The sequence below is a fragment of the Nipponia nippon genome, unplaced genomic scaffold (assembly GCF_047370975.1).
Source record: "Nipponia nippon isolate SJK-2023a ecotype South Korea unplaced genomic scaffold, ASM4737097v1 scaffold_2, whole genome shotgun sequence".
Taxonomy (NCBI): Eukaryota; Metazoa; Chordata; class Aves; order Pelecaniformes; family Threskiornithidae; genus Nipponia; species Nipponia nippon.
Window position 1 is genome coordinate 13795449 of NW_028262336.1, and position 27604 is coordinate 13823052.

At 40.7% G+C, this 27604-nt stretch overlaps 2 protein-coding genes across 8 annotated transcripts in view; one reads left to right on the top strand and one right to left on the bottom strand.

Moving 5' to 3' along the window:
* Positions 1 to 7082, bottom strand: part of PROS1 (protein S) — a 35753-nt gene extending 28671 nt beyond the window's left edge. The window contains exons 1-4 of the mRNA XM_087758833.1: positions 6925 to 7082; positions 2219 to 2376; positions 1134 to 1158; positions 716 to 802 (exon numbers count right to left, since the gene is read on the bottom strand). Coding sequence (XP_087614959.1) covers positions 716 to 802; positions 1134 to 1158; positions 2219 to 2376; positions 6925 to 7003 — 349 coding nt within the window. The 5' untranslated portion in view covers positions 7004 to 7082. The remainder of the gene's footprint in view (positions 1 to 715; positions 803 to 1133; positions 1159 to 2218; positions 2377 to 6924) is intronic.
* Positions 7083 to 7747: 665 nt separating this feature from the next.
* The window catches only part of ARL13B (ARF like GTPase 13B), a 51818-nt gene continuing 31961 nt past the window's right edge, over positions 7748 to 27604 (top strand). For 4 of the 7 annotated variants that reach the window (XM_087758743.1, XM_087758748.1, XM_087758750.1 and 1 more), the window contains exons 1-4: positions 7748 to 7955; positions 12867 to 13042; positions 14766 to 14836; positions 18127 to 18376. In XM_087758743.1, coding sequence (XP_087614869.1) covers positions 12984 to 13042; positions 14766 to 14836; positions 18127 to 18376 — 380 coding nt within the window. In that variant the 5' untranslated portion in view covers positions 7748 to 7955; positions 12867 to 12983. Of the gene's footprint in view, positions 7956 to 10094; positions 10133 to 12866; positions 13043 to 14765; positions 14837 to 18126; positions 18377 to 27604 lie in introns of those variants that run through there. The other 3 variants (XM_087758744.1, XM_087758746.1, XM_087758749.1) reach the window with 3 other exon arrangements.

Sequence of the window (27604 nt, forward strand, 5' to 3'; positions counted from 1 at the left end):
GGCTGTAAAGGTTTAAGAGGTTTAGAGAGATGTTTCAACTGTGACAAGTAGGGAATATGGTACAGGTTGCTTCCTGTGAATTTGCTAGAAAAAACATAATTCAGACTGGACTTATGAATGTATAGGTATAAAAAATAAAATATTTGAGCAACAACACAAGTTTCGTACTTTGTGACCTTTCTGAGTCTGGAGGCAATTACTATGTTTTCCACTTAATATTTGAATTTTTCAGCTGGTAATGTTACCCACTTCATGACAGGCTACAGTGTAACTATGGGCCAAAGACTGGCAGAAAGGAGAATTAACCAGATAGTCCCTTTAACTAATGGAACAGGACTTGCTAGATGCACAGAGTCAGGCATAACTATTAAAGACATGGCAGAGTACAGAGGACTTACTAGGGAACATCGGTGGGTTGGCGTAGGGCACTCTTCGATGTTTCTGGAAGAATTCTGACTTCCATTTTGCAGTTAATTATGTTTCTTTTCCAGCATGCTTTATAAAGTTAAAAATAGTCCCTTATGCTACTTGCTCTGAAAATGCTCTGACTCACCTAATATTTTTTTTGTCAATTTCTGTGTCCAGATAATTGAGTTTGCCTGAGTTAAATGGAGATTCGCCTCTTTTTCTGCTTATGTGAACTGCTTTCTAGCCATGTACATGTGTGTTCTTAGACCTGAGTGCATTAGGTAAAGTATCTAACAGCAGCACTTACCATTGACACAAGCCCTCAGGTCAGCTGGAGAATCTGGAGTAACTGCAGTAACCCTGAAAACCCCTGCTCGATGGGAGGCAAGGCAGCCTGCAAATGCAAACCCACACAATCTGCTTATGATACAAACACTCATTTAGACTGAAATTACAACAGCTTATGCATAGCATCTTCAAAGAGTCTGTTCTCACAGCTTGAACTAGAAAACTTGTCTGGGCATATTAAGGACAGCTGATCACAGACCAACCTTCTGAGTGCCTCTGCTAAGATCTAAGCACACACAACTGCCTAGGAGCTACCAGGCATTATAACCAGCATAGAAATCACTCAAGCGCTATGGGCAGAATAACTAAACTAGTATTACCCAAATAAGATGACTGGTGAAGGATATGCTAGAGTTGTTCAGGTTTTTTGTACTTACGTAAATATTTGGGATAAAAATACTCCTGTAGAAAGAGGAGAAAAATAAAGAGTAAGAAAAATGTAAGGTAGAGAGAATTACAGGAAAATATATCACTGAATACATTCTAAAATATATTTGCATTATAACTGTAAAAGAAGCAAAAAGAAAAAGTCACTTTGACTCATAGAAGATGTTTTCTGTATCACTACTGTTTAGGCTAAGGCAGCAGATTATTTAATAAACACAAGGCTCACTGGAGAGATTAAGATACTGCACTGAATTGGACACTTTTGAAGTGAAGGAAATGAAAATAAATTGGGTGTCAAAATGACTTTGAAAACTGTCTCTTTGAATGGGACAATCTTGCTCAATGTTGTTATTGGATTCAGAGCAGCCTCCTTTATTTCCCTTTTTCACCCTAAAACAAAAACACCTGGAATAGGTTGAACATCGCACATGCAATTAATTCCAAATAAAGTGAAAAGCATGAATTGTTAAAAATTATTAGAAACAAATGATTACTGACTACTCAAATGACTTAATCTTAACAATCAGAATATGCAAATACATCCAATTTTATCAAAGACAGAACATGGAACTGATACATAGTTTTCAAAATAAGAATTCGTTTTAACCACATGTATTTTGTAATAACCCTTTTACAGTACAAAACTGAATAAAATATACCTAATACTAAATAATGTGCAATGGGAATGAACGCAGGAATAGCATTCTCCACACTAGGAAAAAAGCTTGCAGTAATATGTTTAATCCCTTCATTAAAAAGACTGCACTGCCATGCGTCCTCTGTGTAAAATTTTAATTGAAGCCAACAGTTTCCCCACATGGAATGCTTGCAGACAACTGTGGTCTAAAACTGGTGATCCGTACTTGAAATTAAAATAATATCTACTCAACTATTCTCTTTGCTTATACAGTCTTCGTTATTAATTGTGCAAGTTCTATACACAAAAGAATTTCAAACCGGTTCTTAGTCTGCGTGGTGGGGTTTTTTTAGCTTTGCACTGTGAATTCTATGTTCTTCTAGCTTTCCCTCTGCAAAGAACTCCTATCTACCTTGTAGATATTCATCAGATACTTACAGTTTCAGGATTATTTTCAAAGATTTCCCTGGCTTCTTCCTTATTGCATAATTCTTCAATGCACTCTCTTTCTAAATGTCCCTTCTTACTTTCTTCCATAAAAGAATTTGCCCGACGTTTCCTCACCAGGAACTGAGAGGCATACTGCTGGGACAAAACTTTGTAGAAACAAAGGAGCTCTGTTGTTATTTTTTTATTTTTAACAGATGAAAAACACTGTAAGCACTGAACAAATACAAGAAACTAACACAAAAATCTGAATTAAATGCTTACTTAGGAGTTGCTCTTTGCTATCATTTTGGAAAATGGGCAAGAAATCCTAGGATTCTGTTTTCTGTATGTGGGGTGGCTGTTTTTGACCAAAAAAATCCTGAGTCACCAAAAAAAAGTTTGTACAATGCTATGCCTGAAGCATAATTTAAACGTCATATTCAGGACAAGATTTCATTTTTTTTTTAGCTATGGATATTACAAAGTGAGATATGTGACCAATAAGTGGAAAAAAGCTGTGAAGCCTTTTATGTTACTTGTTTCAGTGATCTAGAAGTAAATATTCTGATCCTATTTAACTTATCTGAGTCCAAAAACGTGTCTTATAAAATCAGGATACCTGTTACATGTAACTAACACAAATGTTATTTTATCTTTCAGAACTGTAAAGAACAAGACAAAGTGAAAGGTGAGAATTATATCCTGGGAAATATCAAGGCAAACAACCTACAAATACATTCACTTTTTACCAAGATAAAATACAATCCTAGCTAACTTTTACATTTCAGATCCATCATGTTATGTGTCATTACTTAATTTCCATGTATCTGTTATTGTCATTTTATTGACTTTTACACAAACGGTGAACAAGTGAATGAGTTGAGAAATGATATTAAAAATGAAAGATGTCTGTTTGCTTCGATGTTCATTGTAGAGCACATAACTCTACAGGAACAGCAACTAAATTAGACTGCCTCATTAGTTTAACTTTTGGACTTACCTTGTGATTAAGAGAAAAATGGATGAGCATAATTGAAACAAGTCCAGCTCATTGGGTTAAAGAGCATGGCTGACACATGTTAACTAGAGAGCACCACACTTCTACACCTGCCCTTCTTTTATCAGCCTTTGCACAACTTAGCCTCTCAGACTAGCACAACTGTGTGAGGGTCATGACTCCTGCAGTGCCAACCAGATATGGTGCACATAGATATTCATCTCGAGTCTACGAAGATCAATTCAAGCAGACGTAGTCAATTCAGTACTGTTTATGGGCACGTAATACCTCAAACCCAGAGCACCTTTATGAGACATGCCAGCCAAGAGTCAGAGAACAGCCTCCCGATGTCTGTGCAGTAACAGGAAAGAAAAAAACTTTAAAAGCCTATTAGAAAGAGCAGCTAATGAGGCCCAGAACTTGAAGTGAGAATAGCTTTCAGGTAACAGATGTAACTAAAACCGTACCATCCTGAACACGTTACTAAAGGTCTCTATCAAGTGACGGGGAACGTAACTGAAGCGCTCTGAAGTGCTGCAACAATGGATAATGACCTGAAGAAATCTTTTTGTTACAGCATCCTACATGTATCTGACGTGGGATAAGCTTGTCGCTTCAAATGGATCTACTTGCTTTCATTCTGGTAAGACTACACTTTCTGGTATGGCAATAGGTACTGTTTCCTGAGCGTAAGGTGGACATACTACAGCATACCTCCCAAGTTTTGAAGCACACCTCTATCTCAGAGAGCAACCAGCAAGTTGCTTAGAAATGCAAGGAGGAGAAGTCAGCTTGTGCCCTTCCCTGCTACTACGTATATGAGCAGGCAAGGGTCTGGTATTTTGAGGATTCATTTCTTCTTATTTACATGTTGATCTACATGGTGGTCTTACTAGAGAATGGAAAGAACTCTGTAAGGTGAAGACTGATCCCCACGGAAACTGCTCGGAGAAAGACAGGTCTTAACCTACTTTCTGGGCCCTCACTTCCAGAAACTCTTGGCACAAAAGAAATAATTCAAGCCTGCTTTCCTCTTCTACTGTTTTCCACTTTCACACATCTTAAGGTATGCCATAAGCACATCTCAAGGGCTGTTAACAACATATTTCAAGAGCTGGATTTGTTATGTATCCTTCACACAGCAGTTAGGAGGAGCAATGAATTGGAAACTGCTGCAACTGTGGATCTCGTAGATCTTTTCTCTCTATCCGTGAGCCCATCACTATCATGTTGTCTGCCGGGAGACTGCTGCAAAAAGCACGGTGAGATGGCAGGACAAGAAGGGCCTCATGAGAGCCCTTCTGAGCCCTAACCACACCGTAAAGCAGAAAAACATTTTGATAATTTATTTATCACCAACTGTTGCTAGCAGTGTTATTTTAATTGATTTGGGTAAATGGCTGTATTTGTCATTACATAAAAGCAGACTAGTAAGAAGGATGCAGAAAGTCCACCTGTTCTGAGACAAACAGGAGTGACAACAGAATAGTAAAACTCCGCATTGCACCGACCGATTTTGCTTACATTGGAGGTTACTACCAGCGCAAGCATGCTCACATAGCTTTGGGGAAGAGGCTCTGTGGCGTAGATGAGGCCTAATTCACAGCTTACTTTAAACAATCTTGTTTTGACCTTTAGCTACATAATTCTGATTTTGATACACTTTTTCAGTGAACAAAGAGCAAGAAAATTCCAAGTAAGTGCAACGTTCCTGAGGACGCTACACCAGATCTAACGCTACCTACTTCATGTTTTGAATACAGTGGGGTAATGGAAGCAGGTCTGTTCCTCTACATCACAGCAGTTCATCCTTCTCTTAAGCTGATTTCCTATGACTTTTGAGTTTAAATAAGACATGTAACTCAATGCAAATTCCGTATTTTTATTGCAAATGCTTCAATTCACATGCATAGAATTAGTAGTGTGTGTATTCAACTGTTTTTCCTTACAAAGGTTATGATAGGACCTTTATTAAAAAAAAAAAATCCTCACTGCTATTGCTGCCAGTTCAATTACAGGAAACTCCAGGGCACCTGACCCTGCCAAACCAATAGTTAACCCTTAATGAACTCGGTGTTTCATTTGATTATCACTGAAGCCTCATGGAAATCCTAGCTGTGATTTCAATAGGTGTTGTACAGGCACTCTGCAGTGATTACTTATCAAGCACTTGTTTAGAAGTAATGCTACTGAAAAAGAAGAAAAAATGGGGGGAGAGGATGAGATTCAGTGGTTCCTTACAGCTGTTTTGTAGTGCAGATGCAACTATAAACCTGTCTTAAGTGGGCTAGTTTAACACAGCTCAGAGCTGCCTACCTAATACCTCAGTTGTAGCCTACTCAGAGTTGTAGCTCTCTCTCAGAAACTCAGAAGACCCAATAAACTGAACAAAAAGGAAATGCGATGCCACCGTAGAAAGTGGCGTTATTTGCACAGCTGTTGTATTGCAATCAGCTCCGTAACTCCAGCGACTAGAGTCTCCCAAAATGCTCATCAGTGACATAGGCTTTATGCAGCCAACTGCTAACATTTGCCCGTTTCTTCTCCATCTTATCCAAAACTTGTCCCTCACTGGATGTTGGATGAAATGCAGCTGCACTAAGACTAGCAGAGAGGCAATTTCCCTTTATAATTATTGAATGGTACAAGCTACATTATTAAGATCATTCTGTTTTCTGGAGTTTTTCACCTGTCCCAGAAATCACTGGCATTGTTCAGAGCCAGGGATAGGAAACTGGACTACATGAGCCACAGAATTTTGCAACTTCTAATCTCCCCCTGTTCATAAAAGAGAAAACTGACAAGGTATGCAGTGGGGGAGATAAATGGGACAGAAAATATGATGAAAACAGAGAAATGAACATGACAAAAGATTTATTAGAAGATTTATTTTTAGGACCTGTTAAAAAATAAGTTATAAAGTGAACTTTCATCTTTCCCTACCGTTCCCTTCATAGTCAGAATCCTGAGCATTCAAACAGAAGTCTGACTAGTAAACATTAGGTTTTTCTTCTGCCTGTTTAATCATTAGTAAAACACGTCAGAAACAGGCTTACTTTGAGCTGCAATTCTGCTTGTTCCAGATACACGTTGTCTTCTTTTAGTACTAAGCTCAAAGACTTTTGTGTCAAAGACATAAGCTTTATTTTTTTTTTTTTATCTACATGTGAGAGCAAGTAGTTCTTACCTAGGCTACTAGGTCTGAACTTATCAAGAGAGTCAGGGACTTGCCTGGACTCCACAATAATGCCACTCTCCTGAGACTATGATCTATCGAGTATTTTTCTTCTAAGCGAATCAAGCGCCCTTTAAAGCCACACTTTCCTCCGAGCTGCAGAGCTGCGTTTCGGCCGCAAACAGCTTCCAAGCCGGGACCAGCCCCAGGTTACAGCTCAGCTGCCCCAATAGTAACGGCCGCCTTCCAGAAAGCAGCCAAAACCGACGGGATCGAGGAGCCCCGCCACGGCGGTGGCTCGGTGGCACCTACCCGGGAAGGGAGGGCGCCGTGCACCGGACCGGCGGGGAGGGCCGCCCCTCGCCTCGGTGCTGAGGCGGCCGCCTGCAGCCCCCCGTCCCCAGACCCACGGGGAAGGGCGCCGGCCCCCCGGTCGGTCCCTCGCCCCCGGCCGCTCGAAGCCCCCGGCGCTGAGGGGCGGGCGGTTGGGAGCGCAAGGGGCGCTAACGGACAACCCCCCCCCCGCCGCCTCGCCTCACTCACAGGTCGCGGCCTCCGCGAGGGCGATGGCCACCGCCAGGCCCGCCAGCAGCGGGAGGCACCACCCGCATCGCCGCCTCATCGCTGCCGGGGGGCGGCCGGGACCGGGACCGGGCACGGCGCCGTGACTGCGCGGCGGCTCCTCTGCGCGGCGGGGCCGGGCGAGCCTCTGGGGGCGGGAGGGAGGGGCAGCGGGGCGGGAGGGGGAGGCTGGGCCGCGTCCAGGCAGCGGTGCCCTGCGGGAGCGGCAACACGGCGCCGGCGGCAGCGCCGCGGGCGGTTCGCGCCTGACCCGCGGCCGGGACAAGACGGGCTGCGCCGCGCCGAGGGGCGGCCCCGGGGGCGGCGGCCGCGGGGGTCCGCGGGCATCCTCGCCGGCAGCGGCTCCCGGCGCGCCGCGCCGCGCCCAGCGAGCGGGAGGGCGCGCACCGAGGAGGGCCTCGCACCAGCGGGAGGGGGGCGGGCGGCGTTACTGTGGGGTCGCGCTGGCCGCCGGGCGCGCGCGCCGTTGTTTACTTTCGGGCCGGGGGTCCGCGGGGAGCGTTCTGTCCTCGCCCCCTTACAGCTGATTGGCTGAGCCTCCGCGGGCGCGGGGGGAGCCGCCCGCTCCTATTGGCTACCCGCGGGCCTGCCCTCTCGCGCTTCTCCGCCCGAGGGTCGGCGGTGCCCGTCTTCGCCCTCCGCTGCCGCCGACAAGTTTGTCCCTCCCCGGCTCCCGTTAGCGGTAACCAGGGGTTACCGGCCTGGTTACGCGTCCCCACTGCCTCGGAGATCTCAGCTTCGACCAATGGGCGGCTTCGCGTAAGCGGGGCGCCGGGCACGTGACCCCGGCGCGGCGGAGCGGAGCGGAGCGGAGCGGCCGCCGCCGCCTCCCCCCCACCGCTCTCCGCGTTCGGCCGCGGCCTCCCGTCGTCCGGGGCCGCCGCCGTGGCGGGGACGGGCTGGGCGGCGCGGAGCCCCCTGGGGCGCGGGCGGGCGGCGCGGAGCCGTTAGCTCTCGGGCCGCGCGGCTTCATCGCCTCCGCTGAGCGACCGGTAAGTGCCGCCGCGGTTGGTGGTGCGAGGCGGCTGGCTGCGCGGCTCGCCCCGGCCCCCGCCCCGGCCCGGCCGGGGCCTGTTTTTCCAGCAGCGCCGGGTCCTCGCGGGGCGCGCGGTGTTCGCGCCTGCGGGGAGGGCCCGGGGGAAGTCTGCGCTCGGCGGGGCTGCGGCATCTCCCGGGCGGGCCGGCGGCTGGGGTCGCCGTGGCGGAGGGGCCGCCCCGCTCGGCTGCGGCCGAGCGTCTACTCGGCTCCCGGCTGGCGGAGCTGGGGTCGCGTTTCTTCCAGCTCCGCTCCGGTGTCGCCCTATAAAACACCTCGGTGTGTGTCCGCAATGGCAGCCTTGGGCTGTGGGTGTTTGGCAGCCTGCGTGTAAGTCTTCGAGCAACACAGAGTGGAATGTCTCTGAAATGTTGATTTTCAAAAGCAAATAAAGGACTCCCAGAGTGGAAGAGACAAGCAAAGAAAACAAGCCTGAACGAAAGTCACTGGATTTTAGGGCTGCTTCTTTTTTGGAAACACAAGAAGGGTAGGAACGTGGCTGGAAAGTGCGTAAACTCACTTGAACTGATAGTCTTGTAGTAACTTTTCTTTACGGAAGAACTGATGGTTCTAGAGCTATTTTTAACAACTACTTGTATGCTTCAGCCTTTCAAGACGTTACAGTTCTTGCTTGTGCTTCATGCACTTGGTAACTACACTGCAATTTTGGCAGAGAGGATGGTGTTCAGACGTTTGCTGAATGTGCCTTCTTCACTGCTCAGTCACTTGGTTTGCTGTTCAAAATACAGCACAATACAACTAAACCACTGTGTTCTTATAACTAAAATTCAAACAAGTAGGCAAGGAGCATCATGGTAGGAAATTAAATAATTAAACTTTATGAGGAGGGTCAGCTTTAAATGGTTTGTTTTAAGGAGAATAATATTTTAAGGAAAGTGAGAGTTTGATATGACGGTGGAAAAATTCTCTACCATAAAAGCCTCTACCAAAGGCAGAACGTTTAATTTCAACTCTGACGGTGAAATGTGTAAAAAAAAAAAAAAAAAAAAAAAGTGATTGTTGTGTACTTTGTTATGGAAGTAGGTAAACTTATTCATCAGATGACTTTGCATGTTGGACTTGCTGGTATCTGGTACTTTGGGTCACATAACATACGGGCTGCTAAGTAGCTCTTGATCTAAATCTAGAGGGTAAAGAGTCAATGCAGTTATTTGTCATGTTTTTCTTAGTCTCTGTAGTACACTTTTCTGTTCTCTTACCTAAAAATGGGATCTTTGACATTCTTAGTCCTTTACACTTGCGCTGACTAGCTAAATGGTATACTAGCTTAACTGCACAGTTTTACATATTTCTGAGCTTGTGGGCATGTTGGTTTTGCTTCACCTCAACAAGCATGAAGAGTTCGAGCTGACAGATATAATACCTGGAACAACTTCTGAATGTTAGTAATGAGATATAAAATACATGTAGTATGTTCCATACATATGTCAGAGATCAGTTTTTTTGTCTATTGCTAGTTCAAGAAATGCAGTCTCTCCAAAATAGCATAACACAATGTGATTTGCCTCCCTACCATAATTTTCTCAGCAGCGTTGAATGCCCTTTCTTTCTATAGTGGCATGTTTTGGAAATTTTTTATCTTATTTGTCACCTCCTGCCCACCCCCCTTTGGGGTTTTGTATTTAAACGAGATTCCTCTGCTATGATGTAGGCATCCTCTGCTCTTCGCTCTTTAACAAGTTTTCTTCATCTCATGAATCCCATTTGAATGCTGTGGGCCATATCTGTGCTTTAGAGCAATTTTCTGACAATTTGCAAAGCTAGACAGTCTGTACAATATAGGATGGGAATTGTTCTGTGACGATGCTCAGGCACTGAAAATGCTACACTTTTGTCAATGCGTTGTTCGTTAAGCTGTTACATTTTGCTTTTCAACAGAACTAGCTGAAAATTTGTGTAGCCGTGTTCTCAAAGTTAGCTTTGTTGGTACTTGCTTATGGGTTGAGGCACCATACTCCACTGCGTGTGAGGTTTTTTGAGTTTTTTTTTTTATTTTGGATTCTTCAGAGCCTGATTTTAATACTTGTAATAGTTGTAATCATCTTGCTTTCCTTTTTAGGAACTTCTCTGTTCTTCACACACCAAGCTCTCCTGTGGAGAAGCTATTCTCAGGTGCTCTTGTGTAATGGAATATAAATATTTAAAGAGTATCTGTTGTCTTTTCTGTGGAAGAAATCTGACCTGTTTCTGACATTGAATGATGGCAGATCCACACAAAGGCATCCTTGAATACAGCAGCTTCATAAGATCAGGAGGAGTTCTCAGTTCCTACTTGGATAAATTATCTAAACCATCATAGTTTGCTAGGGACGTAATATGTTTGTTAGGGATAGTTCCTCAATTTTTTTTCCACTTTTATTGGTCTAAATTGGGAAGATGATAACTTTGGAAAGTTACCATACTTAATTATTCAGTTTTCTGCATTGTTTGAAATTACCTTAGTTTGAGCTTAGTTATCATTTAAAATATGAAATGATTTTTTTTTTTTTAAAAAAAGGTATTTTGAGAAACAAGCTTTAGGAAACTTGCTGTGGTAACTCAAAGTGTCACTGCTCTCAGTTAATCTGCTCATGGAGGCAAGTGTGCAGTAGGGAATATCTGTCTACATCTAAGCTGCTCCGATATGAATCCAGTTGGGTTTTTTAGCTTAAGCTGCTGACCAAAACGTGAGCTTAGATGGTATGAGCCTATGAGCTGAGGTGATAGCACACATTCCTTTTGCAAGGGTTGTGATAATCTCTGGAGGAGAAATTGGTATGTCATTAACAACCATCCCCTGTCCCACGACATATGCACGGATATTATTCCCCTATTCCGTAGCCCCCTGCCCACACCACTTCCCCGAATAAGAACAGTTGATGACTTGGGCTCCATCTCTGGAGGTGGCATGCTGGACTGTTCGGTGCCAAGACCCACTTGGACTGAGTCACTGCCACACTTGCCCGGTTCCTCATGGGGCTCATCCTCCTTTGGTTCAGGCGGTTGCTGCTGTACTGTTCCTGTAACATACAACTCAAATCATGGGTTATTTTCCCCAAAGTTTAAATCTCCTTGAGAGACACACTGGATTTCCCCATCCTTCCACATTACCCACCAGCTGCACTTGAGCAAACATAATCCCACAAATGGCTTTGCCTTTTGCCAAGGGAGGAGGAATCTACACAGCCTTTTCCAGCCACTAACAAGCGCTGGACTCTAATATGCAGTAAAGTAAGCAAGCAAGCTCAGTGACCAGCACAGGAGCCTGCCAGTTAACAACTGTAACATGCTCAGATCAAAGCTGTCACTATCTTTAGCCCCACGTGGGGCACCGAGAAGGACTGTCATGGGTTGACCCTGCCTAACAGCTAAATGTGCACCCAGTGACTTGCTTACTCCCCTCTCCCACGGGATGGGGGGAAGACAGAAGGAAGATGAGAAGACTCATGGATAGAGATAATGTCAGTTTAATGGGGAAAGCAAAAGGTGCATGCTCAAGCAGAGCAGAAAGAAGAATTAATCGCTATTTCCCATCAGTGGGCAGGTGTTCAGCCACTTTCTGGAAAGCAGGGCCTCAGCACACTTAACAGCTGCTTGGAAAGACAAACGCAGTAACCATGACCATTCCCCCTTCCTCCTCTTTTCCCTGAGCTATTTTTTGCTGAGCACGACATCATATGGTATGGAATATCCCTATGGTCAGTTGGGGTTGGCTGTCCTGGCTGTGTCCCCTCCCAACATCTTGCCTACCCCAGCCTGCTGGCTGTGGGGAGAGGAGGGCAGGGCAGAGTGGGAAAGAGAGAAAGCCTCAATGCTGTGCATGCACTGTCTGGTAATAGCCAAAATATTCATGTGTTATCAGCAGTGTTTTAGCCAAAAATACAAAGCACAGCGCCATACAGGCTGCTGTGAAGAAAACAGCAGTCAGACTCAGTGCATCATCCTACCAGGAAGGTTGTGGATTTGAACTTGTGAAGTAAAGTTGCCCAAAACTTGCTGGTGAAAGGCCTTTACCTGGACAACTGCTGTTGTTCGCAGTAGGGCTATTGTAGCTGAGTAACTAAGGGGGTTTTAAGCTTTTGCGTCTTTGTGTGCTTGACTGCATAGTTTGTGTAAGCTTTACTGTTTCACAGCTAAGTGTACATACAAAGAACTAAACATGCACGTCATCACACAGTTATTCTCCATTGCTTGTTCCACAGAGCAGCACCAGAAAGAGGAATAGTCTCTGTTTTTTTTCTCCTGCTTGAAGAGTAGAAAGTGGGATTGTAAAATGATGGAAGTACTTGATACTTTCATTTAATTTAGTGACAATTACTGGATATTAAGTTGCCAGTTCCTCAAAGCGCTCACTAGAGAGCCCAGTTTCCTTGTTGCAGGATGTTTTTGTGTAAAAGAAATTGACAGTTAAATGAATATATTTAACAGGTAGGACATTCCTTGTTTGCTTTTAATGTCTTATCCTGTTATGTTCTTACGACTTACTCATGCTTGAAATTGGTCCTTATTTTCTGTCAATCAGCAGAGCTGTGGGATGTGTTAGCAAGGCAAGCACTGGAATTTCATAGCTTGATGTGTCTTACTGCTCTAACTTGCACGTTTCCTTATGTGCAGTGGTCTTGCATTATTATTTTGTACGAGTACTGTGTTGTTGCTGCCCAGATATGTAAAATGGGGGCAGATGAAGTGTGAGAGGATGGAAAAGTGAAAGACATAATGAGACTGTCATGGGGCTGACTGAATATGACACACTCTGAATAGAGAGCCTGCTGCTGGGGAAATGGCTTGCCTTGGTTATACATAGGGGCTAACTATGCATTTCTTCTTTTTTTTTTTTTTTTTTTTCCCTCCTTCTTTTTCTTGCTAGCAGTGACAAGACAACATCTGGGCCCCTACATCTCTCTCCCAGTCGTGTCTTGGGTTGCTCTGGCCTGTCCACATTGTTTCTGTAGCTTTCGTGGCTCTGGATGGCTACTGAAGAGGGATGTTCAGTCTAATGGCCAATTGCTGCAGCTGGTTAAAACGGTGGCAGGAACCTGTCAGGTAAACATGTGAAAGTATTTTACATTTCTGTGCTGACCTTCCCAAACTGTATTTCTTGTCCTCTCACCTATGTTTTACTGTATTTGCAATATAACATTCTTTCGTATTTTCTAATTCTGAGACAAAATCCATCATTTTTTTTTCTCTAAGAGAGAATTGATACATCTTCTGAACTTAAAAATGGAATGTTAATCATCTCTAATTCAGGTATCCAGGAGAGTATAAAGTTGAAAATATTGTCCTTCGCATACTGTTTTCTCAAGTTAAACATTATGGGGTGATGCTAGAATGTTTATGTAAATTTTATTTGGTTTTTGTCTTATTGATTTAGTTTCTGCATTTTGAGATTCTGAAGTGTAATATGTTAAAACACGTTCTTGTCAAGAGTAGACTGTAGCCCCAATGTAATACTAGTTTTCTTACTATTATCTAAGTATTTTAATACTGCATTTTGTGGGTAGCCCGGTGATCCATTCTCGCTTATGGAATTCTACTGTTCTCATTTGTTTCTGTTACTTTTACTTTGACATCCTGCATCCTTTTCCCTCCAATTAGTAGAGATGCACAGGTAGTGCGTAGTTTGTTACAAACTATGGGGAAGGGAAATAAAGAGTATGGCACAGTTATACTTAACAGTCATGTATGAGGATTTGCCCTTTTCTTCAATGCTACATAGTTTAGGTTTTACATAAGGTGCTGCTGTTCAAAGAACTATATTGCACTGAATAGCTTTCTGACACCACCAATGTATTATAGACAGTTGTGAGTTTATAAATGTTTGTGGCTGTTCTGATTTTAGCTTACAGTTAAAGTATAATTTACTATGATCCTACTGTTCATTTTTAGGTTCTTTTCTCAGAGCTTTTTGGCTCTTTTGAAAGAACTTGCATACATTATACTAATATATGATGCTATTCTAGTTTTAAGACTGGAAATAACAATGTTTTTAGTATTCCTTCACTTAAAGAAGCATAAAATTGAGCAAATTATTTTGACTCCTCTGAGTCTTGTTGAATAGGAGGAACAATTGAGGTATACACATAGATATGTTTTTTTTATTGCTTTGCTTAAAATCCTATCCTGGTATAAATTCTAACCTGTATACCAGTTTGCTAATGTATTGTACGTACTCAACACCACTGGTTTGCACATTTGCAGTCTAGATTGCTCCTGCTTGAAACAAAGGCACTATGAGTACCAGCGCCGCTTATTTGCAGCATCTGATGTTGTCTACACAAGTGTCATATACTGTATAGTGTTGTTCAGATGCACTGGTTGAGACAGAAATAAATCTCTAGTATAGGCACAACTTTGAGGCAGAGAGACTGTAAAAATACAGGGGAATGGAAATGAAATTACAGAAATTGTTAAAGAGACCATGACCACACCAAAAAAAGGATAAAATTTACAGTACTGTGAAATTAAATTTCAGCAGCCAAATACAAGTTGAAAGCAAAATCATTGTCTCATGTGAAACTTACAGCACAGTATTAGACTTTTCATTTCATACCTTTTGCTGCTGTTCTGTCTAATGAGATGGTCTGACATATTGAACACCAGATAAACAATTGTAACAATGACTGCTACTTGGTATTTTGATACCTATTCTTTCTATGACTTTGTGGTAAATTTGCTGTGCATGTATTAAAAAACTGTCTAGCTAGAGGAAAATAAGATTTGAAATATTTATCTTTTTTTTTTTTTTTTTTTTCTCCTTATGGAGGAAGGTGACACTAATAATGGTGGGTCTTGATAATGCTGGTAAAACTGCTACAGTCCGAGGAATTCAAGGAGGTAAGCAATTAATTTGTTTATCATCTAAATGGAGCATTGAAAGAGAGAGTATAATTATTAATTTTCCATCATTTTAATCTAAAGATATTGCTACATCCCTTAAGGTTTATCTGTCCCTCCCTTATTATTGAAAGAAAATTTTTGTGCTTGTACCACCAAAAGTGGTACAAGTGTGGTTGCCAAAGTGAGCATGTCACAGGCCCCGTGCTGTGAAGACCTGTAGATGAGAGGAAAATTAAGGGGTCTTACCTTTGAAACATAAAGATCCTGATTTTTGATATCTGGCAAGTCATGCTAGGCTGACTTAAAAAGTAGGTGCTCCCAGTCACATGCTTTATGCTCAGGAGAAGTAGAGAGAAAGCTCTGTGTTTGCTCATCGGCCACTGCACTTAACATCATGTTGAGCTAACGTGGACCAAATCAGTGGTAGTTCCAACAAAGTTGCTACCATACTGCTACATATTTTTCAAAGGTAATAGTATGGTGTAGAGGCAAGGTAGATAGTATGGAAAGGGCTGCCTCTTAAGACATTGCACCATGCAGCATTAGAACCCTTAGGCCACTGAGACAGAAAAAATTAGTCCGTGGGGGTGTTTAATTATCTTGGAAACACTAAGACCTAATGTTCAGAGTAGCCTGAATGCTTATGTGCCTTGAGTTGACCACTGTATCATTAACTGTGCAAAATGCTAAATTGCAACAAAATCTGTTCTAGGTTCATGTTTAAATTTCATGAGCATCATAGCTCATTTTGGGACTAGAGGAAGGTTTTTTTCAGCAGTTCAATAAATAGCTGAAGGAACATTGTAACTACAAGCAAGCCGACTCCATAAGTTGCTTTAAGTGAAAGAAAGTGTAGGACAAAAACTCTGAAGGCTGTAGACCGCATTCTAATTAATAATTACTTTGCATTGAGGCAATGATACAAAATATTCTGGTTAATGATGTGTTTCGCATCTTAGTATACATTAGCAAAATCAATGGACCTGACTTTTTTTTTTTTTTTTTTTTTTTTTTTAATCTTGTGTGCACCTGCTGAAGATGCTTTCAGGTGACCATCCAGTAATGCGCATACATCAGTAAACTTTCTATAAAAATCAGTGTTGTAAGTATGTATAATGAGGAAAAGGTTCAAAAGAAGGAAATTGCATGTGTATGTATATAACATAAAGGATGGTTCTGGTGATACATATTTTATATCATTATTTATCACCAGAAAAGCGCTAGCAATTTTCTAGGCACTTACTTCAGTAAGAGACCACTTGATTTTGGAGGGTACTTTGCACCATCCAATGACATAGGCAAGCAGGATATAATTTGAGATAAAACTTGTGCTTATGAAAACAAAAATTCTCTATTTTTTTTCCCTTTGTGGGATTGTTTTTCTAAATAACTTTCATCTTGTGTAATAACAAGAGAGTACTTAGTAGTGTTTTGGCAGACTTTGGAGGCTCCACCTCGACTTTCTGTTTATGCGTGTTATGCAAGGTCATGGACTTAGTAAAATGTGAATAAAGTTATGAATATTCTCTCATTTATACTCCTGAATCTTTGCCCTGAAAACATGAGTGCTTTGTTATTTAGCCTTTCATTCTGTTTCAAAATCAACTTTAATGCCTTTATCAGGTAAATGTGACAGTTATTTCTAGAAGTCCTTTTTTTCTGGGAAAAAATGGGATAAAGATGGGTATTTCTAAAGGGAAACTCCAGGAAAAGATAGTTCTGACTTCCATGACTGTTTTCCAGGGCTTGAATAGTGCTTGCCTTAGAAAGCAATTGTTTTTTTTTTTCCTTAACAGAGCTTGCAGAGATTAGAACCTTCATTTAGTCTTTAGGGTTGATAAAACCAGTACTTCTGGCTGTGCACCAGTCATACAGCCTGTAGGAGGTGACTGCAGTTACAATTGCTGGGTTTTAGCAGAAACCAAATACATTTCAGTTCTTAGGACTCTTAAACCTAGGCAAATCAGCACGGTCACCAAAGTCATATTTGCCAAAATGGATCTGCAGCTATGTGGCAGACCCTGTTTTTACATTGAAGACTCTTTATTATTGGAGACCTCACTGTACAATAGGAGCAGATGTTTCAGCAATATCCCCTTAGACTCAGCACCATCAATAACTTTCACCCTTAACTAACACTCATGTTCACATTGTTCTCTCTTGTAAGAGCACATACTTACGGCTCACAGTGCAAAACGTTCTTCAAAATAAAGCCTGTTGAGTTTTGAAGCTGTAGTTTTTCACAAATGGGGGTCCCAAACCCTTCTCTTGCTGGCGTCTTGGCTCACCCTGTTCCAGCCAAGGGGTCTGTTCTGAATCCCCATCTCGGCTGTGTGTGAAGGATTTGCTCAAAAAAGGAATGCGGTAGCAGAAGGCTGGTGGTGATTTAGCTTCTGCACTGCTCTTCAGAGCTCAGTGCTTTTGACCATGCCTTCATTTTTTCCTCTCAACAAGATGAATTTTACATCTCTTTCTCCTGCCTTGTGCTACCAAGCTACATAAAACAGTTGCAGAGATCCAATTAACTCACCCCTGCAGAGACAGCTTCGTGGTGTGAGGCAAGTACAGGCTTTCCTTGCCCTTCAGAAAGGGAGACAGCAAGCAAAAGTATTAAATTAAATTAAAGCTATAGTTTTTTAGCATATTGCATGGCAAACTAAAAAACAGAAAATAAAAATAAACAAAGGCCAAAACCTGATCTTGAATAAAGGGAATCAAGTAGTTTACATGTCAGAAGAACATGGTTTCAGTCACTTCATCTCAGCCCTGGTTTGAACTTTTGAAGCTGTTTTGGCAACCTTGAGGGATAAAAAATAAATTTGGCAGGGCACAAGGCTTCCCAGGTCATAATGCATTAACTATTTTGTTTGTTTTCCTTCTCAAACTTGGATTAATACCATGCAAATGCTGTATAACTGTTCAGATGGGAGTGTTGGTGGTGAGGGGAAAAGTAAAAACTGCAGTACACTGAATACCACTGCAGTTTAACGATGGTGTTAAATATTAAAAATTGCATTTTTGCCCCTTCCCCCCTCCCCAGTGCTCCTATCTAAATTAATGTCAAGTAACTGGTAGAGAGAGTAGTTTGTTAATTTGAAATTACCTGAGGAGAAGGAAAATCTTAATGTAAAAAAAATGCATGGTTAGCAATATGGTGTCACTTAACAGGGAGGGTTTGCTCCATGTTTTTAAAATATGAATTTTGCTACACAAATCACAATGTAAAATCCTCTTTACATAACTAAGGACACTTTTTACTGAAGGCTTTCTTCTTTGAACTCTGACAGAATCTCCTGAAGATGTGGCTCCAACAGTTGGGTTTTCCAAGATTGACCTTAAACAAGGACGTTTTGAAGTCACCATCTTTGATTTAGGAGGTGGAAAACGAATTCGAAATATCTGGAGAAATTACTATGCTGAGTCCTATGGTGTAATATTTGTTGTGGATTCCAGTGACATTGCAAGAATGGAAGAAACAAAGCAAGCCATGACAGAAGTTTTAAACAGCCCTAAGATATCGGGAAAACCCGTGTTAGTGTAAGTAGTGTTAATAAATGTTCTCCTAATAATGTGAAATTTTGTAAATTTTGACCTTCAATACACCTTCTAAAGAAGTATTTATGTATAGTATAAACATAAATATAAAGTACACCAATACTACTGTAACTTCAGTACTAAGCAATCTTACAGTTTTACAGTATTCCTGTAGTATTTATTTATGCCAGTCTTAGTATCATACTAGTGAACAAAGCCTTTGCTTGCTTGCTTGCTTGCTTTCTTCCCTCCTTCTTTCCCTCTTGAGTTGTACATGGTGATATACTGAATCCATTCATTGCATCTGACATTAGATCTTATTTAGTCCTTCTCAGGGATATTTATTTGTCTTCTCTTTCATTAGCAGTGGAAAAATAAGGTTTGGGTTTTTTTTTTTTTAAACCCTAATATTACACAAAATGGTATGATAGATTAAAGGCTTTGCAATTTTGCCATGGCAACATAGTGTACAAATATTGTTACTATTTAGGCCTACATCAATTACTTAAATTGTAAATGGTTGATTATATTCTGCAATACCAGTAATCTCTCAGCAATAAATGACTTGTTCACTTAACACATGGTGGTGCTGCTGATACATGGTCAGCAGAATCTCATTAAAGAAGGCTTACTTTAATAGTATTTGGCGTGTGCTTTTGTTTCAGTGCATGTGTTTTAATTAAAAAAAAAAAGTTGAAGTTTCAAAAGGTCTAGAGACATTCTTTCACAGAACAGATAGATTCATGAACTTCTCTGCTTTAAAAACTAGGTTTTGTAAAATATTTGGAAAGAACATATTTTATTAAATTCAGCCACATAAAAGGCCTTTGAGAACAAATACCCTTTTGAAGTTACAAAATAAACCATGAAAGTTTGAAATGGTTTATCAGGACAATATCTTTATGTCTGGTGAGCGTAAGACCTTGATAATGCAGTAATTACACAACATTTCTGTGATATCATAAAGAGTCTGTAAAGCTTAAGAGGAGAGGCCTCTTACTGTTAAGAAGTAATGATGCTCTGGTGGTTTGAGGGTGAAACTGGCTAATCTGTTTTGATCAAGTGGAGTGCAGCTCAGCAAGCTAATAGTATATATATTGAAAAATAGATTACATTTTAACTTCCATTGCTATCTGAATGTTATTAGTACAGGGAAGACAATAAAACCAACTTAATGCAGCTAGTTTAACTCAAATCTGTTCGGAAAATGCAACCGTGACAGTTGACAACTGTGTAGTGTTTCTAAATAAATACAACTGTAGGGTTTTTTTAATAGAAATCTCTATGCCCTAATCCTATAATAGAGTTTATTTGGGTGGCTGGCTGTACCTGCAAAGAGCCCACTTGCTTCCCGGGGACTTGATCCTGCTTTTTGGCCCGTGTCAGTAGCTAATCAGAAGGCAGAGTGTATTAACTGAGTCTAATGGTGACTAAACTGAGTTTATTGATGTTATTGCCTTCTAATTGATTGAGCCTTAAGCCTGTGCACAGAATTTGCTCTTGCAGTGTCCCAGTTCTGTGGAGGGATCCAGTAGTTTTTTGTTTTATGCTCCCTATATGAGCCTGCGTCTCAAGTTATGAATTCTTTCCTGTATTGTCTTTGTTTTCTCTTTGGTGTCTGTGTTCATGGCATAGCTATGCTACTCTTGGCATGTTCAAATCACATAAACCCTAGAATTTGCTCCAGTATTTGAAGCACTTCTTATATTGTGAAGCCTACAAGCTGTGAAGTGGGAAGGCTTGGTCAGTAAGCACTGGTGTTTGTGATATGGAAGCTGAGTGCTTAGCAAATGAGATTCAACTGGTCCCATGCACCTTCCCTTCCCTGAAGATGCCTTTGGTTGGAGATGCAAATCCCTGTCACTGGTACTTGCCAAATAAGAGTTCTGTGGCATAAACTTTTTTCTCTTAAGTCCCTAAAACTGAAAAATGAAAATGTATCAAGAGCAGAATAAAGGAAAGAGTAGATTTCCAAATTTATGGTGAAAGTTAGCCTTTTTTAATGTTTTCCTCTTCTAAGGATGTTCAGCTTTTGTTTTATTTTTTTCATTTGTTGTTTTTGGTGTGGTTTTTTTTTAATAATGAGATACTTGGTATCCGTATAGCAATAAGTTCCCTAATATCTTGCTAAGTTTCTAATTAGTGCGTTTTAGTCTATGCATGTATGTGTGAAGGCCAGTATTTACTGAAAGCAATAGGGACCTCTGTGTATGAAAGCCAGGGAAGTTGAAGTTTACTCTATGTAATTCCCTTCTCTCCCGTGCTCTTGCAGTGCAGAGCACAATCTATTTCTCTTTTCATAGAATACTGTTATAATTTCATGCCAGAGGAGAGAGATTCCTTCTCTGTGGTTTGCACACTCCACAAGTGTGTCTCTGGTCTGGACAAACCTGGCTTTGCTCTTCCAGCACTTGAAATAATCAAGGAGAAGCAGAAATACAGGTGTAATTTGTTTACTCTCTGCTGTCTGTAGGTGCACAGATTTCTCTACTATGTTATTTGTATGCTTAAATACAAAGTGCTTATTCATTAATGTTTTATTAATTACCACTTACCATCTTCAAAACTAATAAAAGAAACAAAACTAAAGGAATGAAAAGGAGTGAGCTATAACTTCAAAATGTGTGTGTGTGCTGAAGAATGATGAAAGATGTATTGGTGACTTGATCAGAATGAAACAATTAAAATGTTTATACTGGATATTCATGTTTCTTTTTAAGCATAGATTGAACCAATGTACCAAAATTTCAACAGTCAGCACTGACTTTTAGTCTAATGTTATTTACCCTAACTTGTGCTATATGCAGTATCTTGTACAATGAAGTATATATAAGTATGCTGTAAGACTGGGCGCAAGTCCATTCTGGATTTTGAAGGCAGCAGCAGAAGTTGCTCGATATACAGTATCAGGTGTATCATTATGCATACCTAGCATCTGCTTGTCTTAGAAATAACCTGCTGGTTATGCCTTTTTTTTTTCCTTTTTCCTTTTTCCTTTTTCCTTTTTCCTTTTTCCTTTTTCCTTTTTCCTTTTTCCTTTTTCCTTTTTCCTTTTTCCACTTCTGGTAGATAATAATAAAAAAGACAGAATTGCCTTTTTCCTTTGCATTTATTTATGGGCTTTCATCTGTCTGGAGAAAGCTAATTTTGCCAGTTGGATCAGGGAAAAATAAAATCTTCATGACTGGTCGCTAAGATGGACCTTTAAATAAACCATTGCTCATCAGACAATTAAATTCATGTATTTGTAAAGGAACATTCCAGTTATCAGTTTATCAATATCATATTTGTGGCTATGCTCTGTAATATTTTCCTTATTAGTTAATAAAACTTGGAAAGGAGCGATACTGGAGTGGTAGCAATGGTAAGGAGGCAGGAATTTGCCTCTGGACAAGAATTCTGATCTGTCAGAGCTCTCTTCCTAATCTGCCTTCATACCATGGTCTGCCTCAGCATATATAAAAGAAAAACTTGAAACAGAAATTGCATTCCCTGTTAGGTAAATTAAGGCTTACTAGAGCTTTCATCCTGTTTTACTTGTAGAGTTCCTGGTGTTCAGAACATTAGGATCGGATTAAGAAGAGTACTGTTATTGCATGCTTTTTGGAAAATTGGTTGTTCAATAATAATTCCAAGGGGAAATAAAATACAATTTGTAGAACGCTGTACTAATGAATATACACATTCCCTAATATACTCACATTTCTTACGTACTCTGACCTCTCTCCCTAGTTCCTGGAGCCTTATCCTCTTTCTCCTTCTCTCCCCTTCCTCCATTCAGCGTTTCCTCCCTGGCTGGTTAAGCACATGCTGTGTTTGGTTATGGTGCAACAAGCGAAGCACTCGGCTGTCTGCTGCCTTTGAGAATAGGTGAAGTGAATGAATCAAAACTAGTTTTGGTCTCTCTCTTCTACCCGTATGAATTTGATATAGGTCAGTGGTACGGTTATTGTAGGGGCTAACTGTCCGTGCAAAAATGGTCTAAAAAAGTAGTGGGGAAAAAAACTTTTTCTACTCAGGTAAGCAAATTTTGATGTTTGTAATGGGTAAAATATATGCTGAATCATGAAGTTCCTTTATCTAAATATATCTCCTTTTTATCTTTAAAGATTTAAAAAAAGAAAATTACATCCTAATTTAGATAACTGTTATGTTTTTTCCTCTAAAAAGATAATGTTGTTTATAACTGTGGGGTCTGGTTCAGTACAGCAAAAACATCTCTGATAGTAATATTTAAATAAAAGTATTCTCCAGTTGTTTGCTGTTATGTGATGGCAGATTTGTCCTCTGCTCTATATATTCGTTCAATGCTCTGTAGATTCGTTCAGTTTCAAGATTTTCTCACTTGCTGATGTGGAGTTGGAGTTGTTAAAACAAACAAACAAACAAAAAAAACCCCAAACCACTCACAAACAAAAAACCCACAAAACAAAAAAGAACCCACATAAAAAACCCCCAAGAATAGGAACAAACTTCAACAGCGATACACTTAATAGCCACCAGGAAAGGCTTGGGAGTCTTTGACACACAGTTCTTAATGAAAGTAGACAAATTAAACTCCTCCCCCTCCCCCCCCCCCCCCATTTTGAACAGCAGGGTAATTATGTGGTTTGTCTACGCTGAGAGATTACACTGAGTGGAGAGCCATTCCCTCCCTCCCCTCTCCCCTCTTTTTTTTGTTGTTCTTTGGGTGCTCTGACCACAATGAGCCATACTGTGTGTGTGGCAGCTGATGATGGACTTATTCCTTCTTGGAGAGAAACAGTTGCGTGTCCTCCCTCTTCCTGAGAGGACGTGTCTGTATAACGCTGTAGTTTGGTCAGATAGTAAGGGTGTAGACCATACCAACTTCAGCTCCTACTAATCAGGACAGCTGTCCAACATGGCAACAGCAGGGCTTTCACTCTACGTGCCCTCATGCTATGTCCCAAAACTTTAAACATATGATATCAGCATGAACAATTCTTTCATTAGATGCATTGCACTGATTGTTATTTTGGACGTGTTGAATTAAAAATAAAATAATTTTATATATGTAAGTCTTAAGGCCAGAGCGATGTCACATGTAGCCTATAAGAGACTGGGGTCAAGTGCTGTAGTGTGGATGTGACCAAGTCATCTCCAGAAGGGGGTCTCAAAAAGCGCTTCACTCCAAACAGCATATATGGGTGCCAGTCCATACCACCTTATCCAGGGGCCAGAGCTTGCTTTCTGGCACCGTCCACAAAGACAGTGTAGCTATAATTTATCACCCAAGTGAGCAACTAAGTTAATATGTGTATTTGGAAGAAGCAGGGGAGGAGAGGTGGGAGAACAATTTTGGATATGTTGTCCAGCTAGGACTGTGATGTGTGCAGTAAAAGTGTTTTAATCATAATGTATAGGGAGGTGTGCAAATTTGGCCTTCCGTTCTTTCATGAAGTATGTGGAAAATTATATCCACAACAAATACTTTAAAATCCTTCTAGTAGAAGAGTAGGTCCTTGAAAAATGTATGTGTTTTATTCTGGAAAATGTAACTTTTTTTCTTAAAGTTAAAAATGTGGGGGTTTTTAAATGCTAGCTTTTCCTAGTAAATATACTATTTCTGTTATTTCTTTGAATAACAGAACGTTTCCCCAGAATATTTTTCCTATTTTATTTTACATCTGCCAAAACAAGCAAGATTCCTTTTTGAAAACCACTGGGAATTAATGTCAATTTACATCACTGCGTGTCGTCTTAGGCGTCTTTTGTTCGTAATCAACTTTATACTGTGAGTAGTGCTAGCAAGGTACCGCCGTGAATTATCATGGGTAGATGGGTCTCATTTCACAATGAAGAACAGGTTCCATTACTAAAGAGTTTGAGATGCAATCTTCATTACAGAGCATAGTCTTGGAGTCACTGGCCCACTCTTCCTTTTGCCGTCTTTTCTTCCATCCTGATCTATTGCATTATGGTATGCCCTAATCTGCTAGTACACCTATGCATGTGGCAATTCTGCTTTTGCCAGGGATAAGACAGATGCACTGCTGACAGAAGGAAAGTAAAGGGGAAGTCAACTCTTGCTCCTCATCCTCCCTGATAATGGAATTGATAGTGAGCCTGAGCACTATTCAGGGAGAAGTGGAGGCCCAATAGCCTGGAAAGAGAACAGGCTGAATTATGCAATGTGGGCATAAGATTGGTACAACACACTGTATATTACAGTAATACGGGAATATAAGAGGTCTGATATTCAGTGTGATACTTGCTTCAAATTGAATTGATACCGTGGTATCTTATTACCTATCACCGCCCATGGCAGTATCACAGTGTCATTTTAAGATAGTTTTCCTAAAGTGCTGATGGTGTTGGCTGTTATTGACCCTTAGTACAAATTACTTGAAGATGTTAAACTTTATATTCGGCATTTTTTTTACTGTTCGGCATTACTACTTAATTTATGTTTGCTCATGTAGGCCTCGTTTGACACTCAAGTGTTTAAGTAGTTAATCAATCTGTTACATATGAGGAAATTGAGTTGTAGAAAGTAAGAGTTGTTGCAGTTCTTACATTCATGGGTCAATTCTTCTGTCAGCATCCTCAAGACTTACACAGGTATGCAAGTTTAAATTTTCTTCTCTTAGAATTTTTTTTTGTCCTTCGTTTATCAGAAAGGAACAGTTAGACTTCATATTATGGAGGCAAATACTGGGTTTGATTTGGGTTATTTTTGTGTGTGTTTGTTGGGTTTTGGTGTTTTTTGGTTTTTTTTTGTTTTTTTTTTTTTACTTTGACATGAAATGCATGCAAGAGGAAATACAAGTCCATGTGCTATGGCTGATAATTTTATACCAGAGAGATTGCTGGGCAGGTATATTTTTTTTAGTAGAAAGATACTTCCTACCTGTTATTTTGGTGATGAGGGATTATAGCTATTAATATTTCACATTTCTTATTAGAATACTAGCAGCTCTGCTTTAATTTGTTTGCTCTTCTGCATAACTATGTAACTAAAAAAACCCACTGGAAAGTTATTTTAATGATTACTGCAAAATTTCTGCTGTTAATCATTTTGAATGCTCAATATCAAATTCTCATGATGTCAATGTAAGTCGTAGTTCATACTAATTACTTTCAGTTAATAGCACCTCATATTAAGAAAAAGCTTTCCACAAGTCTTTCTGGTTTTCTCTTCTTTCTTCTGCAGCATGTCACATATGTTTCTGGTTTGCCATTTTCTAACCAATATACAGCTGAAGACTATTTGAATTATTTACTTGTGTATGGATAGGCTGCTGTCTTCCTGAGTATTAGTAAAACTCGGGTTTTCTTCCAGGATTTAAAATACGGCTCTTGTTTAACAAGACCATGTTTACTTCAAAGAAACACATCTGTTGTGTGAAGAGGAAGGGCTAGCCCAGGACCACGTTTCTCTCTCAGATAAGGATGCCTGTGTGAACACTCCTGCATGGGGGCTGCTGTGTAAACAGGTGGTGTTTGGTGTATTTTGGTTTCCTCTTCTGTCAGTGCTGGCTGCAATAATCCTTCGTAATGCCATTCTTTTTAAGGGTCCAGGAGAGAAGGAAAGGGCTATCTGTTATGTACTTTGTTTTTTTCTAAAAGTAAAAACAGGAGAAGAAGATGGGGTGGTGTTTCTGTGTAGTGCATATTTCCGTGTGTATTATATACATTTATATACATACATTTATATATATGAAAGAGCATGTTGGCCATAGCAACTTTTTTCTCTGTATTGCTTACTGACTAGTTTCTACTCTGCCCTTGGAATGTAAAGGTAGCTTCCATATATCTAGCACTTAAGGGAGATTATTTAATGTAATAGTATCAGTGGTGTCATTATCTAATTTCATTTTTTGTCACTACTGTGTAAACAATCTTTTTCACTTTAAGGTTCAGACCTCTGATTCTATTTTGATAACAGTTAATTTCAGTTGCAATTTTAAGCTGGGGTGGAAGGAATCCAACTATTCATAAATATCACAATGTGAAAATAATTCCGTAGTCCCTTTTGATAGTAGATTAATTGCATCTAGTGGAAAAAAAATCAAAGACATCTAGCTCACTTAATGTCTTGCAGAACTGCAGTGCAATTTGCTAATTTGCTTCGACTTCTCTGACTGTATCCAGATATAGTGGTATTGATTGTGTCTTTGCACAGCATAAAGGAATTCAGACATACGTTCCTGGTTTGGTGTTTGGTTTTGGTGGTTTTTCTTTTCTTTTTGGAAATAACTTTTTTATCTCAGTTGCGTTGTTATTTTCTGTTAAGTCGTGTTAGAGCACCATCTCTCATTCGGTTCCAAAAGGGGTTGGGTACAGGACAGAAGCCAGCTATTGGGACTATGGAAAGCAAAAGCACTCCGCATCTGCTTGCTTCTGTTCACTGCAGAAATAACTGCTGCTGCAACATGAAGTAGTGGTATACTTCTCTTGCTCATTCAGCTATTTTGTAAAGAACATCTAAGTTATCTACAGGGACAGGTTGAGTCAATGGCTAGCTGCTCTGTTTTACAGGGAAGGTATTCATATTTACTGCTTTAGGTATCTGTCTTGCATACCTACATGAGAATCCTGGGCTTCTACAATTAGCAGAATTTCACAGAACCATGTAGAGTTCTGGAAACTCTCGACTAGTTCTTCTGGCCGCTCCTGTAGCGATACAAATAACCGCATGTCCTATACCATGTCGGGTTCTGGACTTCCCACTACAAGACGACTGTGAAGACAAATGTTGACTATACTATAGTGAGTCCAGACTGCTTGGGTATTGGAGAGTGTGACATATGAGGAGGGTCAGAAAGCTGCGTTTGTTCGGACTTAAGACTAAGGGAGAGATTTTCCTGCTGGCTACCAGTAAGGTGTGGAGTTAACAGAACAAGGCTCTTGTCAGAGGCATGGCGGTAGGACGAGAAGTGGTGACCAGAACTGCAACCAGAGAAATTCCTGTCTTGATTTGAGCAAGAGTTTGAGCAAGAGGTTGGTCTGGATGTCCCTGAGAAGTTCCTTCCAACCTAAATCATTCTCTGGTCCTAGATTCTGTTTGTTTTTATAAGGATGGAGTTCTATTTTTTTATTATATTTTTTTCCTTCATTTTTGTACCAGCGAAAGCAGGCAGAGGCATCTGCATATTTAGATAGGCTAGGCAGTAGTAAGAACGTGTGTTATCACTGTCTAATAAAGTATCATATTCCCCTATCCTTACCTGCTAGGGGTCTGCCTATGCAGCTGAAAAATGTGAATAT